Genomic DNA, 14,073 nt, shown 5'->3' with positions numbered 1-14,073 from the left:
TGGGTCAGGGATAGGATCCCATTGGGTTTCTGTGGGGTCTTGTCCTCTCCACAGGTCCCTGGTTGTGTTTAGGGGGCTCAAGGACAGGATTCCATTGGGTTTCTGTAGGGTGCTGACATCCCTGGTTGTGTCTAGGGGCTCAGGGACAAGATTCCATAGGGTTTCTGTGGGGTTCTGGCATCCCTGGCTGTGTTTAGGGGTCTCAGGGACAGGATCCCATTGGGTTGCTACAGTTCCCTTTCCTCCCTGGCTGTTTGGGGGCTCAGGGACAGGATCCCATAGGGTTTCTGTGGGGTCCTGACATCCCTGGTTGTGTTTAGTGGGCTCAGGGACAGGATCCCCTTGGGTTTCTGTGGGGTCCTGTCCCCTCTGGCTGTGTTTGGTGGGTCAGGGATAGGATTCCATTGGGTTCCTGGGGGGCCCTGTCCTCCCTGGCTGTGTCTGAGGGCTCAGGGACAGGATCCCATAGGGTTCCTGTGGGGGTCCTGTGCTTCCCAGGGGTGCCTGCCTATGTTTGGGGGGCTCAGGGACAGGATCCCATTAGGTTTCTGTGGGGTCTTGACATCCCTGGTTGTGTTTAGTGAGCTCGGGGATAGGATCCCATTGGCTTCCTGTGGGGTCCCTGGTTGTGTTTAGGGGGCTTAGGGACAGGATCCCATTGGCTTCCTACAGGGTCCTGTGCTACTCAGGGGTGCCTGGCTGTGTTTAGGGGGCTCAGAGTTAGGATCCCATTGGGTTTCTGTGGGGTCCTGTCCCCTCTGGCTGTGTTTAGGGGGCTCAGGGACAGAATCCCATAGGGTTTCTGTGGAGTCCTGTTCCTTCTGGCTGTGTTTAGGGGTCAGGGCTAGAATTCCATTGAGTTCCTGTTTAGGGGCTCAGGGACATGTTCCCATTGGGTTTCTACAGGGTCCTGTCCTCCCTGGGGTCCCTGGCTGTGCTTAGGGGTCTCAGGGACAGGATCCCATTGGGTTCCTACAGTGCCCTTTCCTCCCTGGTTGTGTTTAGGGGCTCAGGGACAGGATCCCATTGGGCTCCTGTGGGCTCCTGTCCTCCCTGGGGTCCCTGGCTGTGTTTGGGGGGCTCAGGGACAGGATCCCATTGGGTTCCTGCCTTGAAAGACAAACAGAAGCAGCTCCCAAAGGAGCTCTGGGGTCCTGTGGGCTGCAGGTGGTGCCTGGGGCCTGGTGACCTGATTGCTAGCCCTGATTTGATGATTCCTTATAAAATGTTTATAAAAGGTCTGGAGAAGGTGACTGGGCTCATTGTGTGCCCAGATGCCAGAGATGAAGGTGAGGAGGGCAGAGGAGCAGGGGCTGGGCAGGGTTGGCACAGGCACCTGGGCCCAGCTCTGAGCCCTGCGAATGGCTGACCTGGGGCATCCATGGAATGTTCTAGAAGGAATGCCTTTCATCCTTTAGTGCACTTAAAAATCCAGCCTAGTCCCTCACTTAGTGTCAGTCACATGTGTCAGTCACAGGAGAGCAGTGCATGAGAGCAGGAGGAACACTACATTGTGTTCCTCTTTAAAAACCCTGTAAATGAATACTTGATCAAAAGAGAAGACACTGGGAGATTCTGGAAGAGTTTCTAACAAGATACTCTGATTTTTTCTCAGCAACTCCAGCTGTGACTTAGCAAGTCTCAGTTTTCTCACAGAATTGAGATATTCCTGTAATTCCAGGATATTTCTGCCAGCAACAAAACCTGCTGGAGAGGTTCAATATACCAAATTTAGAGTTCCTTTTCACAGTGCTCTGATTTTTTTTGTGCAGACTTTTAGATACATTAATCAGGTGTGTGAGTTTGCTCACCTGCTGCCTCTGTGCCACCTGCAGGTTTGGTGATGGTGGCAGTGTTCCTGTTCTTAAAACTAATTAATTAAACTAATTACCAGCCCTGAGTTAAAGCCTGGCTGCCAGCAGGCCCTCCCAGTCCCTTCCAGCGCTGATGCTGGAGGGCAATGGGAGTGGAAGGCTGTGTTATCCATGGTTCTGGGATTTAACTGGGATCTCTGGGAATTGCCAAGGTGGTGGAGCTGTGGAAATTGCTGGGCTGATGGAGTTGTGGGATCTGAGGGATCTGTGGGAATTCCTATCTTGATGGAGCTGTGGGACCTGTAGAAGCTGTGGGAATTGCTGGGCTGATGGAGCTATGGGATCTCTGGGATCTGTGGGAATTGCCAGGTTGATGGAGCTGTGGGGATTCCTATCCTGATGGAGCTGTAGGATCTGTGGGAATTCCTGTGCTGATGGAGCTGTGGGATCCCTGGGATCTGGGGGAATTGCTGGGCTGTGGGAATTGCCAGGCTGATGGAGCTGTAGGAATGGCTGGGATGATGGAGTTGTGGGAATTTCTGTCCTGATGGAGCTGTGGGACCTGTAGGATCTGTGGGAATTGCTGGGCTGATGGATCTGTGGGAGTTCCTCTCCTGATGGAGCTGTGGGGATTCCTATCCTGATGGAGCTATAGGATCTGTGGGAATTGCTGGCCTGTGGGATCTGTGGGAATCCCTGTCCTGATGTCTCTGTGGGAATGTCCCCTGTCCCACAGGTTTGGAGCGGGGCACTGAGTACAGCTTCCGCGTGGCCGCCATGACCATCAACGGCACCGGCCCCGCCACTGACTGGGTGTCAGCTGAGACCTTTGAGAGCGACCTGGATGGTGAGAGAGAGACAGCCCTGGGCTGGGACAGCAATGTGGGGGAACATTAATTTCATTTCCCTGAAAAATGGGGGAACCATTAACTTCAATTCAATGAAAAATGGGGGATCTATTCACTTCACTTCCCTGAAAAATGGGGGGATCCATTCACTTCATTTCACTGAAAAATGGGGGAACCATTAACTTCAATGAAAAATGGAGGAATCCATTTTACTGAAAAATGGGGGATCCATTCACTTCATTTCACTGAAAAATGGGGGGATCCATTCACTTCATTTCACTGAGAAATGAGGGATCCATTCACTTCACTTCACTGAAAAATGGGGGATCCATTCACTTAATTTCTCTGAAAATTGGGGGATCCATTCAATTAATTTCCCTGAAAAATGGAGAATCCATTCACTTCATTTCCCTGAAAAATGGGGAATCCATTAACTTCATTGCACTGACACTTGGCTGCCTTTGAACAGCAAACCTCTGTGATTTCACTTCAGTCCTAGGTGTACAATGGGATTTATTTAGGGTTGTCATCAATTTCTGTTTTAACAGAAAATTCTTGCCAAGTCAATAAGGTGGCTTGAAATGGAGCTGCTTCTACCCTTCCTAGAGCTGTATGTTAATGCTCATTCATAGTGACAATGAGATGTCACAATAGGAAAGAAATAATTGAAAACATTCTCAGCCTCAGCCCTTTGCAGTCTGACCCCCATGGTGGTGCTGTGCTTTCTTTGACCCACAGTAACTCATTTTGCACAGAAGAAAAAGGAGATGAATTATATTTTCTATATTTTCTGCACCACATCTCCCATCAGAAATTCTGTTGTAGGTATTAAATATAAATTATATTGGAATTGTGGGTATTAGAATAATTACATTGAAAATTCTGATGATGGCAGAAAGGTTCCTGAGCTTGTTGGGAGCATTAAATGGGATATTCCAAAGCTCTTTGCATGTGCTCTAAAGGGTTCTCCTCAACAGAGGGTCTGCTCCACCAAGCCCATGGATTTGTGTGCTGTGTCAGAGCAGCTCTGCCATCCTGGCAGCTGGGAGGTGCAATCATGGAAATGGGTCAAGATTTGCTCTCTGCTGCTGGAGGATCCTTCAGCAGCCAGCTTGGGAAGCCTGGGAAACCCTTCTCCCATCTCTGTCTGTGCAAAGCTGATGCTCAGCTTAATCCTGCTCCTCCTGCTGCTCCTTCTCTGGTGTGCACAGAGCAGTTCTGGGGTGTGGGGACTGGGCATTCCTTGATCCCTGTGTCTGTTGGCCCTTGGTGGATGTGACACACCCTTGGAGCTGCCAGGTCCCCACAGTGGGCAGAGCTCTGTACATGGGCACCTCACAGGGCACTGGAATGTCCCTGAGCTGGAGTTAGCAACACTTTGCCAGAGGACAGCACCAGGGTTAAATTTAAATTTCAACAGGGCAGAAGGAGGAAGAAGAACAATAACCTTTTCCTTCTCTGTTTGCTTTGTCATTTAAATTTTTTTCACCTCTATTGCAGGAAATCTGACTTTCTACACATTCTTTCCCTTGAATAAAGTAATAAAAATTGACATTTAAGATAACATGATATTCATATAACTCTGCACACACCTGTGAGATCTGTGTGTGCACACTGTGTTTCTTGGGTTTCTTTCTTTAAAAAGCTCATTTGAATAATTTTAACACATGCAAATGAATTTACAGCTCATCTTGCATTTCTTAGGTTCAACAGACACATGAGGCATCATTTCTTTTTATTCCATGGCTGCTTTTTGAGTTTAAATAGCAAAGAATTCCCAGGAGAGTGCCATGGATGTAAAGGGGAGCAGGAGTGTTACAATTCCACTCTGGATTTGGAGCAGGTTCCCCCTGAGTGCAGAGCAGGAGATGTTGAGCAGTTGTACAGAGTTTGTCCCCAGGGCAGTGGAAATGTCACCTCTGGTGCTGCTCTTGGAGCTGTGCTGTGTTTGATGGTTGGGAGCTGGAGCTGCTGGGCTGTGTCAGCAGCAGCCCCAGAGCTCCCTGGGCTGGGGGCCAGGGCTGTGCTGTGATCCTGCTAATCCTGTTGCGGTGCTTTATTAAATGTTTGTAGAGAAATGCAGTGTGTTTCATTAAAAAGAAATCCCTGCAGGAAGCACAAGTCCTTGATTCCATTTGGAGTGGGGAGCTCTGTTTGCTGGTGCAGGGAATTATCCCTAATCCACAACAAAGGGATTGATTTCATTTTTGAGAAGTGAACCCAAAGTTAGGGACGCTCCAGGGATGGGTGGCAGATTGCTTTTGGTTCCGCTCAACAGTGGGGAAAAGCCTCTTAGGAGAAATATTAGGGGCTTACAGTGGCACATTGTGAAGTGTTCTGGAGTTTGGGACACATTCTGTGGCTCTGTGGGGTGGGGTGAGACTTGGGTTGCTTTGGGGGAAGGATCTGAACATTTGATGTGGACACTATTTGCTGTGCAGTTCCTGCTTATGTTGTATGAATTCTGGGAATCCAAGGATCCGGGCAGGGACAGCTGTAGGACAAGTGAGGAGAACCCTGTGCAGTGCAGTTCTTACAGCTGTGGAATATCCTATTTAATGCCACAACCAGCTCAGGAACTTTTCTTTCGTCACCAGAAAAGTGATGTAAAATGTGTTGTAGTAACTTCTTTGGGCCCGGTCTAATAAGCTTTTGGAAGCCTGTAACACACCTAAGATGGCTCAAACTACTTTTGGAGGCATACAAATCAGCAGGATGGCTTCTGTTGCAGTGTTAGAAATTAAAAGGTTTAATAAAAGGCAAAATAACAAACAGAAAAACCCAGCTAGATGCTAGATGTTCTTGCTCCTGGTAAAAACACTTTACAAAAGCAGTTAATTTCTTTGTTCTTTCCTTTTTCTACTAAATTGCCTAGGCAAGACTTTTTGGCTTCTATTGAATTAGCTGTCTTTAAGTTTGAGCTGAAGTCCCCCAGGCCTATGAGGTGTCTTTTCACTTAATAAAGGAGAGAAACTTCTGGACTTCTTTCCTTTAAAGGGGACAAAGAATAGTTTTGTCACTCAGTCAACAGGGGGCACATTCCTGCACCTCATACTTTCTATACATTTAAAAAGTAAGAGGAGAAAGGAATATGAATTTAAAAAGTTTAATTTTTGAGAAATTCTTTTCCATGTAATTACCGTAATACCCACAATTAAGGAATAGGATGGAATTGAAGTTAGATTAATTTGTGGAGGGAAAGGATGGGATAAAACTGGGTAATGACATGGGCAACATGGATCTGCCCAAACAGATCTGATACAAAAACCATCCCAACCCCCTAAGCTTCAGCACAGCTGTGCTGCCTTTTAAAGGGTGAATCTCTTGGAATATAATGTTAACATTCTGCTCTTGGAGCTCTTTGCTCTCTGCTGCACCCCAAAGTTTCATTGTGCTCATTCCAACACACATTTTATTTGCCCTTCCTGCCTCCTGGGCTCCATGGCAGTGCCTTTCATTGAGAGAAGGCCTTGCACTGCCTCCCTCTTGGGGATTCTGCTGTTCACAGTGACCCTGAGATGTGTCACAAAGTCTCTTTTCCCAGCCTGGCAGTCAAAGAAGGAATCAGAACTCTTCAGTTCTCGTTCTCAAGGTTGTTCATTGTTTCTTAATGATAAAATTATTTTCTGGCCTGCCGAGGTCAGCTCAGCAGGTCAGACAGAGGCACACTGACCACCCTCAGGGGGGGTGTTATCTTTTTATACTAAAAACTACGTGTACATTATTTACAATAACTTCCCAAAACCTATCATCTATGTTAGACAGTGAGTTTCCACCTTAAACCAATCCAAAAGTGCCACCGTCACAGCAGAAGATGGAGGCCAAGTAGAAGAAGGAGAAAGGCTGGACATGCCCGTATTCCTCCATCTTGCCCCTTGAACCCCCATTCTAAAACCCCAAAAATCTATTTTTCACCCTGTGGCAAACTTAATTATTATTCTTTTTAGACTTTTGTGGCTTGCAGCTCCTCATACAAGGTTGATAACTTTTTCCATGGGTTATAATCAAAATCACATGTGCCTTGGGCTCTGTGCCAGGATCTCTGAGCCCCCTGGCAGGGGTTTGGGCAATCCAGGCCAGCCAGAGGGATGTGCTGAATTGTGACACCCCTCTGTCCCTGCAGAGAGCCGCGTGCCCGAGGTGCCCAGCTCGCTGCACGTGCGCCCACTGGTCACCAGCATCGTGGTGAGCTGGACCCCGCCCGAGAACCAGGACGTGGTGGTCAGGGGCTACGCCATCGGCTATGGCATCGGCAGCCCCCACGCCCAGACCATCAAGGTGGACTACAAGCAGAGATACTACACCATTGAGAACCTGGGTGAGTGCCTCTGGGCCCCAGCCCAGCCTCCTGAGCTCTGCACTCCTGGAACAGCTCCTGTGTGAGCAGCAGCCTGAGCTCGGCGTGCTCCGTGCGGAGCTGCGGGAGAAAAAGGGACTGAAATGTCACCAGCATTCACTGGTGGCTCCTTTAACAGGAAAATAAAGATTCACCCCTCCACAGGGCTCTCTGTGGGAGGTAAAACAGTCTGAGAGTGAGAGAAACGGCAATATTGGGAATTCCATCAAATCAGAGCTTTGAGTCATTTTGGTTTTGTTCTGAATTGTTTTTCTCACTCCTGATTTGGCTGTGCTTAAAGGTAGTAAAGGCTGTGCTGTAGCCACAGACTTGAGCTGTGCTGTCCCTGCCCAGGCAGGGGCTGGAATGAGATGGGCTTTAAGGTCCCTTCCAACCCAAACCATTCTGGGATTCTGCGGCCATGAGCAGAAGGTCTGTGTGGAGACTTCCTCAGCTCAAATCACATATTCCAGTTCAAAATTAAAATTGGGACAAAGAAGGTATGGAGAAGCAGAGAGCAGGATTCATTGGCTGTGCTCATTTCTTTTCTTTCCCCTTCAGATCCCAGCTCCCACTATGTGATAACCCTGAAAGCCTTCAACAACGTGGGGGAGGGGATCCCCCTGTACGAGAGCGCTGTGACCCGGCCCCACTCGGGTGAGTGCTGCCCCCAGCTGGGATGGGCTGGGCTGATGGCAGGGTCCTGCTGCCTGCTCATCCCCTGCTCTCTGTCCCTGTCACTGCTTGGCCTTGCTCGTTCTGATAAACCACCTAAATTGGGCTCATTTAAGTTCCAAACTCACCTGACAGCTACTAATGGATGTTCTAACTCCAGTGTTCCCCCTACTGAGCACAGCCCACGTGGGTGCAGCTCTAAAGGCCCTGGGCTGGGGGGTTATGGCCTTTTGCCCTGAGATTTTTTAATATGATGCCTGTGTTTGCTTTGTGTCCCTCTGTTGTCACTCACACTAAACAAAATCTGGGCAGTTTTTATTTTGGATTTGTAATCCATAAAGGGTTTAAGCAGAGCAGTGTGCAGGTGAGCTGTTGCCATGCCATGGCTCTCTCCCAGCCTGCTGATACCACCCAGGAATTTGGTGGAGGTGCAACACTTGGGGTTAGTCCTGATGAGCTGGAATGCTTGGAGATTCCCTAGAGGATGCTGGAATTGCAGTTTTACAGTTACTGCAAGTTGGTCTCTCACTGGAACCTCCCTTTGAAGGTGCCTTTGGGAGGTCCCTGGGTGTTTGGAAAGTGGCACCTGCCCATCCAGACCTCCAGCTCTGTGTCCTCCTCTTTGTTTTCTGGGAGAGGACTCAGTGACACTCCATGCAGATGAAGTTACAGTGATTGAGTGTTTGGGGTTCTCAGGCCATGGCTGAGTGCCCTGGGCACTAATTAGGGCTATGCCAACAGGGATTTGTTGTCTTACTGTCTGGAGGAGGGAGGACAATGCAAGAGTGATGTTATTGCCCAGTCTAATGTCACCTATTAACTCTGGCTTTTCTCTCTTTCTCTCCATTCCTCACCTTCCATCTCATTGCACTTCCCTGCATCCCCTTTTTTTTTATTTTGGTTGACATTAAAATGCCACCTCCTCCCTTTTTAATTCTAAACCCCGGATTGGGCAGACACTTCCGAGGTTGATTTGTTTGTTATTAATGCTCCATACACTCCAGTGCCAGATCCGTCTCCCATGATGCCCCCGGTGGGAGTTCAGGCTTCCATCCTGAGCCATGACACCATCAGGATCACTTGGGCAGACAACTCCCTGCCCAAGAACCAGAAGATCACGGACGCGCGCTTCTACACCGTCCGCTGGAAAACCAACATCCCTGCCAACACCAAGTACAAGGTACTGAGGGCTGGGAGCTGCCCAGCCAGGGTGAGGCACAGCTCTGGGGGTGCTGCTGGGCTCTTGGAGGGGCAGGATCCCTCCAGTTCCACTCCCAGGGCAAGACACAGCTGAGCTCCTTGGAGGCGCAGAAATCCTACAAGTCCAGTCCCAGGGCAAGCTCTGGGAGCTCTGCTGGGCTCCTCGGAGGGGCAGATTCCTCCAACTTCATTCCCAGGGCAAGGCACAGCTTTGGGAGCACTGGGGGACTCTTGGAGGGGCAGGATCCTTCCAGCTCCAGGGCAAGGCACAACTCTGGGAGCACTGCTGGGCTCCTTGGAGGGGCAGATTCCTCCAGTTCCACTCCCAGCTGAAGGCACAGCTCTGAAAACTGTGCTGGGCTCTTTGGAGGCAGATCCCTCCAGTTCCACCCCAAGGGTAAGCTCTGGAAACTCTGCTGGGCTCCTTGGAGGGGCAGATTCCTCCAGCTCCACTCCAAGGGCAAGGCACAGCTCTGGGAGCACTGCAGGATCCCTCCAGCCCCACTCCTAGCTGGAGGCACAGCTCTGGAAATTCTGCTTGGACTCCCTGGAGGGGCAGGATTCCACTCCCAGGGGAAGGCACAGCTCTGGGAGCACTGCTGGGCTCCTTAGATGGGCAGATTCCTCCACTCCCAGTGATAAACAGCTTTGGGAGCACTGCTGGCCTTCTTGGAAGGGCAGGAGCCCTCCAGCTCCTCTCCCAGGGCAAGCTGTGGGAGCTCTGCTGGCCTCCTTGGAGAGGCAGATTCCTCCAACTCTGGGGCAAGGCACAGCTCTGAGAACTCTGCTGGGCTCTTGGGAGGGATAAGATCCTCTAGTTTCAATGCCAGGGCAAGGCACAGCTCGGGGAGCACTGGGGGGCTCCTTGGGGAGGCAGGATTCATCCAGCTGCACTCCTAGCTGAAGGCACAGCTCTGGGAACTCTGCTGGGTTCCTTGGAGGGGCAGATTCTTCCAGCCCCACTCCCAGGGGAAGGCACAGCTGTGGGAGCACTGCTGGGCTCCTTGGAGAAGCAGGATCCCTCCAGTTCCACTCCTAGCTGAAGGGACAGCTCTGGGAACTCTGCTGGCCTCATTGAAGGGGCAGATCCCTCCAGCTCCTCTCCCAGGGCAAGCTGTGGGAGCTCTGCTGGCCTCCTTGGAGAGGCAAATTCCTCCAACTCTGGGGCAAGGCAGAGCTCTGGGAACTCTGCTGGGCTCCCTGGAGGGGCAGGATCCTTCCAGCCCCACAGCTGGAGGCACAGCTCTGGGAATGCTGCTGGGATGAGCCTGGGGACCTTGGAGGGCCAGGATTGCTCTGGGTCAGGTGGGAGCAGTTCTTTGGTGTCCCCTGGAAGGTGCTGCAGCTCTGGGGTGTTGTGGCAGAGCTGCTCCAGGGAGGGAACAGGAATTTCCAGAGTTGTTGTGCTCTGTGCACAGTGATAGTCTGAAGCCTCCCCCTGCCCCAGTCCCTGGGATGTGGGGGCTCCCCTCTGGAGGTGTGGGCTCCCCTCTGGAGAGTCACTGAAGTTGCCAGGGCTGTGTGACTGGGTCCCCTCACTGAGCCATGCAGGGAAAACAGATTTACCCCCCTGGTTTGGAGTTCCCTTTTAGAGCCTTTTCACTTCCTGCAAACTAATAGGGAACTTTTCCTTTGGGAACAGACTGGCTTCAAAATACACAACAAAAATTTTATTATATCCTTGCCTTCCTCCATTTTCATGTGTTTTGATTTGGAGACTGGATTTGGGGTTTGGTTTGGTGTTTGGTTGGATTTTTTTATTAATTTTCAGAGTTACCTGGAGGGCTCAGAGCTGCTGACTGCAAATTTCACATTTGTAATGAGACTCAGAGGAACTGGTTGTTAAAATACCCAGCCAGTGGAGCTCCCTTTATGCTCCTGCAGAGCCAGCTTGTTATAATCCCGATCTTTTCTTTATTGAAATTAAAAGATGTAAATATGTGTGTATTCCTCCTCTAAAGGCTTCTGGGCCACATTCCTGAGTCATGTGCAGAGGTTGTCTCAGGAGTGGTTTAAATAAAGCTGCAGTTTCATTAGCTAATTGCTTAAAAGAATGAAATAAAATAGAAGATGGAATAAAACAGTAAATTTAAATAAAACAGGAATAGTCCTGTTGTTCCAGTGCTGGTGGTCAGCGGGCAACAAGTTTTACTGTGACCAAAACCAACACAGAATGATGGAACATAATTTAAAATTACTCAGAAAGGTAAAAAGGATTTGCCTGAAGGAGAGAAGTTTGAGCAATTTGCTGCAGTCACGTGTAACCTGTGGTGTCTGGAGAGCCCTCATCCTGCTTTCCTCCCCTTGTTCCTGTTGGAAGTGCTCTCCTGCCCTGCTGGATGTTTTTTGGGAGGGCAGAGCCCCTGCAGGGAGTGCTGGGTCAGTCAGGCTGAGAACCAGAGTGCAGTGAGGGCAGTGCTTGTCCTGGCCCCTGTGCAGCTCCTGCTCTGCACCCAGAGCCTTTGGGGTCCCCATTCCTGGGGACAGAGCTCCTGAGTCACCTCTGCAGCCTCCAGAGCTGCCTCTGCTCAACTCAGAGGGGTCTCATCCTCCCTCATCCCTGAATTGGGTGTTGGGGCTGTTCACTGAGATGTTCTGATGCTGCCCTGTCCCAGACTGCTGGGAAGGAGCTGTGTGGTCCCCACACCAGTGCTTCCTCCTGAGGAGCTTTGTTTGTGTAAAGGGATTTCAGTGCTCAGGACAGGATTGTGCCAGTCTGAGCCTGGAAACTCAGGAACACTCCTGTGTTTGAGCTCTCTCTGCACTAACAGGGTTATTAGAACCCTGATTACTGAGCATTTTAGACTTTCTGTGCTGTCAGATACTGACCCCCAAATGAACACTACATTTAACCTGAAGCCATTAAAAGAACTTCCAAAATTGAATAACAGAACTAGAATTGTGAGAGTATAGTTTAAATAGAAGTGTGTAGTATCGCATAGCAGAAAACTTAGTTTTAGAATATAGTAATATATATAAAGCAAGATGAAAATTTTAGAAGCTAGTCCTGCTTTTTTACCTTCTTCTTCATGAATTTGAGTGGTATTGTGTAATTAGATAAAAAATCCACATTGCAAGACACAGTAGTTAGTAAAAATAATTTAAGTATCATTTCTTAATTAGACAGTTTATCCTTAAAAGACCTTATAAAGAGAGAAATAAAGCTCCATTTTTTTTACTTTATTAGTGAAGCACTGTAAAACTCACAACTTATAAAACTGTAACAATGGAGCAGTTTTCCAGAGCCCCCTTGTTGGTGTGTGGGGTTGTCCTGCAGTTACCTGGGATCCATCAGGAATCAATAAAATGAAACATTGGATCTTTTAGGACTGCATAAAAGATAATAGAGTAATATTTATGGAGTTTATTTCTAGCAGGTGAGCAGGGTTTGGTGCTGTGGGATAGGCTGGGATGTTAAAATAATGAAGTGCTGTTAAATTGTGGGGTCTGACACTTCCAGGGGGGCTCAGCTATGTCATTTACACTCAGTGGGATGCAAAGGGAAACTGTAAGATCCCAAGATTCAAAGCCAGAAATGGAAACCAGAACTTTTCACCTGTAAAAGGAGCCTAGCTGCCACATAAAATAATCCAAATATTGGAGTGCTTCAATACTGCTGGGAATTGCAGCATCCTGGAGAGGAAGAGCTTTTTGGGGTAAGGCAGCTGGGAATGCCAGATGGGAGGGAAAGATTCCTGCCTTGGACTTGTCACTCCATCCCTCCACGAGGACTGCATTCCCCAGGGAGCTGTGCCCCTTCCTTCCAGCTGTGCCCCTTCCTTCCAGCTGTGCCCCAGCCCCTCAGGCACAGTCCCACCCTCTCCAAACTGCACTGAGCCTCACCAAGGAGAGGCTGAAAGCCAGTGGAGGGGTGAATTTTAATTCATGTTATGAGTCTTTGTTGTCTGGCCACAGACAGCAAATTCCTGCCATCCCTTGGATCAGCATTTCCTGAACTTCCATCCCTTGGAAGAAAAAAGCAATGAAGAGATTGGAGATCTCAGGGTTTCTTTGTCACTGCTGGAGCCTTCAGGAAAGGTGCCTTTACCTTGCAATAAATCAGCTGCACTCAGGGGTTTCTGGAGGCAGTGGCTGCTGCAGTTGTTGTATGGCCCTGTCAGATCCTACAACAACTCCTTAATTCTGTGTTAACACCACAGGTCAAGGTGGGGAATATACTTATCTGTAAATACAGCTTTCCCTCTTTTCCATGGGCCTCCAGCACATTCTGTTGGTGCTGAAGCCATTGATAACAAATACCAGATCTTTAGAAATGCTGAATTACAAATTCCACTATGACCCACGTGGAGTTTCCCTGTGTGATCCTAAATCACCATTTTTGTCTGAAAAGAATCTACATTTTAGCAAAGCTTCATTCTCTTCAAGTCTCACAAGTGTGTCTTTAGTTGGTTGTTTATTACATTTAAGGTTGTTCTGGAAATTCCAGCAGGGATCTGGGAGGCAGCTGAGGTTCCAAGGCAGGACTGTTCCTTGCTGTGCTTTTTGTTTTCCCCAGCCAGAAGAGTTAATGAAATGCTGTAAACCAACCCCAAGGTAAACAGGGGTTTAACCACTGCAGAACAAGTGGGCCCTGGCCCTTGGATTGTGTTTTTTCATTTCTAATTGACTGCTGGTAAGTGCTCCTGCTGATTGCAGCATTTCTAGTGGAGGATAAACGTTGATATTTGATTAATGAATTTGCACGCCAGAGAAGAAGCAGCCCTAATTAATGACTGTGGTTATGGAAATGCTGGGAGCAGGGGCTGGGGCTGTGTGAGGGCTGTGCTTTGGGAAGTGCTGACCCTGCTTTCCCTTGCAGACTGCAAATGCCACCACCCTGAGCTATCTGGTGACGGGGCTGAAGCCAAACACCCTCTACGAGTTCTCAGTGATGGTGACCAAGGGCAGGAGATCCAGCACCTGGAGCATGACAGCACATGGGACAACCTTTGAATTAGGTACTGCTGGGATATTCCCAAAGAAACCTTCATCTGAAATGGTTCTGCTGATTAACACTTGCTGGGGGGGTCTGAATAGTTCAGGCAGAAATTCTGATTAAAAAAACAACAACACACTTGAAAATTGCAAGGGATGATTGCAGGAGAATTTACATCAAATTACAGAGAAGTCATGAATAATGTACCACACTTCATGGGCAGGAGAGAAGAAAGTCTCACAAAAAGCACCTTAACAGCAAATA

The 14,073-nt window shown here is 48.9% G+C and overlaps 1 protein-coding gene across 5 annotated transcripts in view; it reads left to right on the top strand.

The window, feature by feature from the left end:
• The window catches only part of NEO1 (neogenin 1), a 176,936-nt gene that overhangs the window by 142,770 nt on the left and 20,093 nt on the right, over positions 1-14,073 (top strand). For 4 of the 5 annotated variants that reach the window (XM_054272380.1, XM_054272381.1, XM_054272379.1 and 1 more), the window contains exons 14-18: positions 2,551-2,661; positions 6,786-6,980; positions 7,560-7,655; positions 8,630-8,853; positions 13,693-13,831. In XM_054272380.1, the coding sequence (XP_054128355.1) occupies positions 2,551-2,661; positions 6,786-6,980; positions 7,560-7,655; positions 8,630-8,853; positions 13,693-13,831 (765 nt within the window). The remainder of the gene's footprint in view (positions 1-2,550; positions 2,662-6,785; positions 6,981-7,559; positions 7,656-8,629; positions 8,854-13,692; positions 13,832-14,073) is intronic. The other variant, XM_054272378.1, reaches the window with a different exon arrangement.

Source organism: Melozone crissalis, unplaced genomic scaffold (assembly GCF_028551555.1).
Source record: "Melozone crissalis strain CALT ecotype California unplaced genomic scaffold, PUWL_Pcris_2 ptg000014l_1, whole genome shotgun sequence".
In the NCBI taxonomy this organism is placed as follows: domain Eukaryota; kingdom Metazoa; phylum Chordata; class Aves; order Passeriformes; family Passerellidae; genus Melozone; species Melozone crissalis.
The sequence above is the reverse complement of the archived record's forward strand: the minus strand, read 5'-3'. Positions and strand labels throughout refer to the sequence as shown.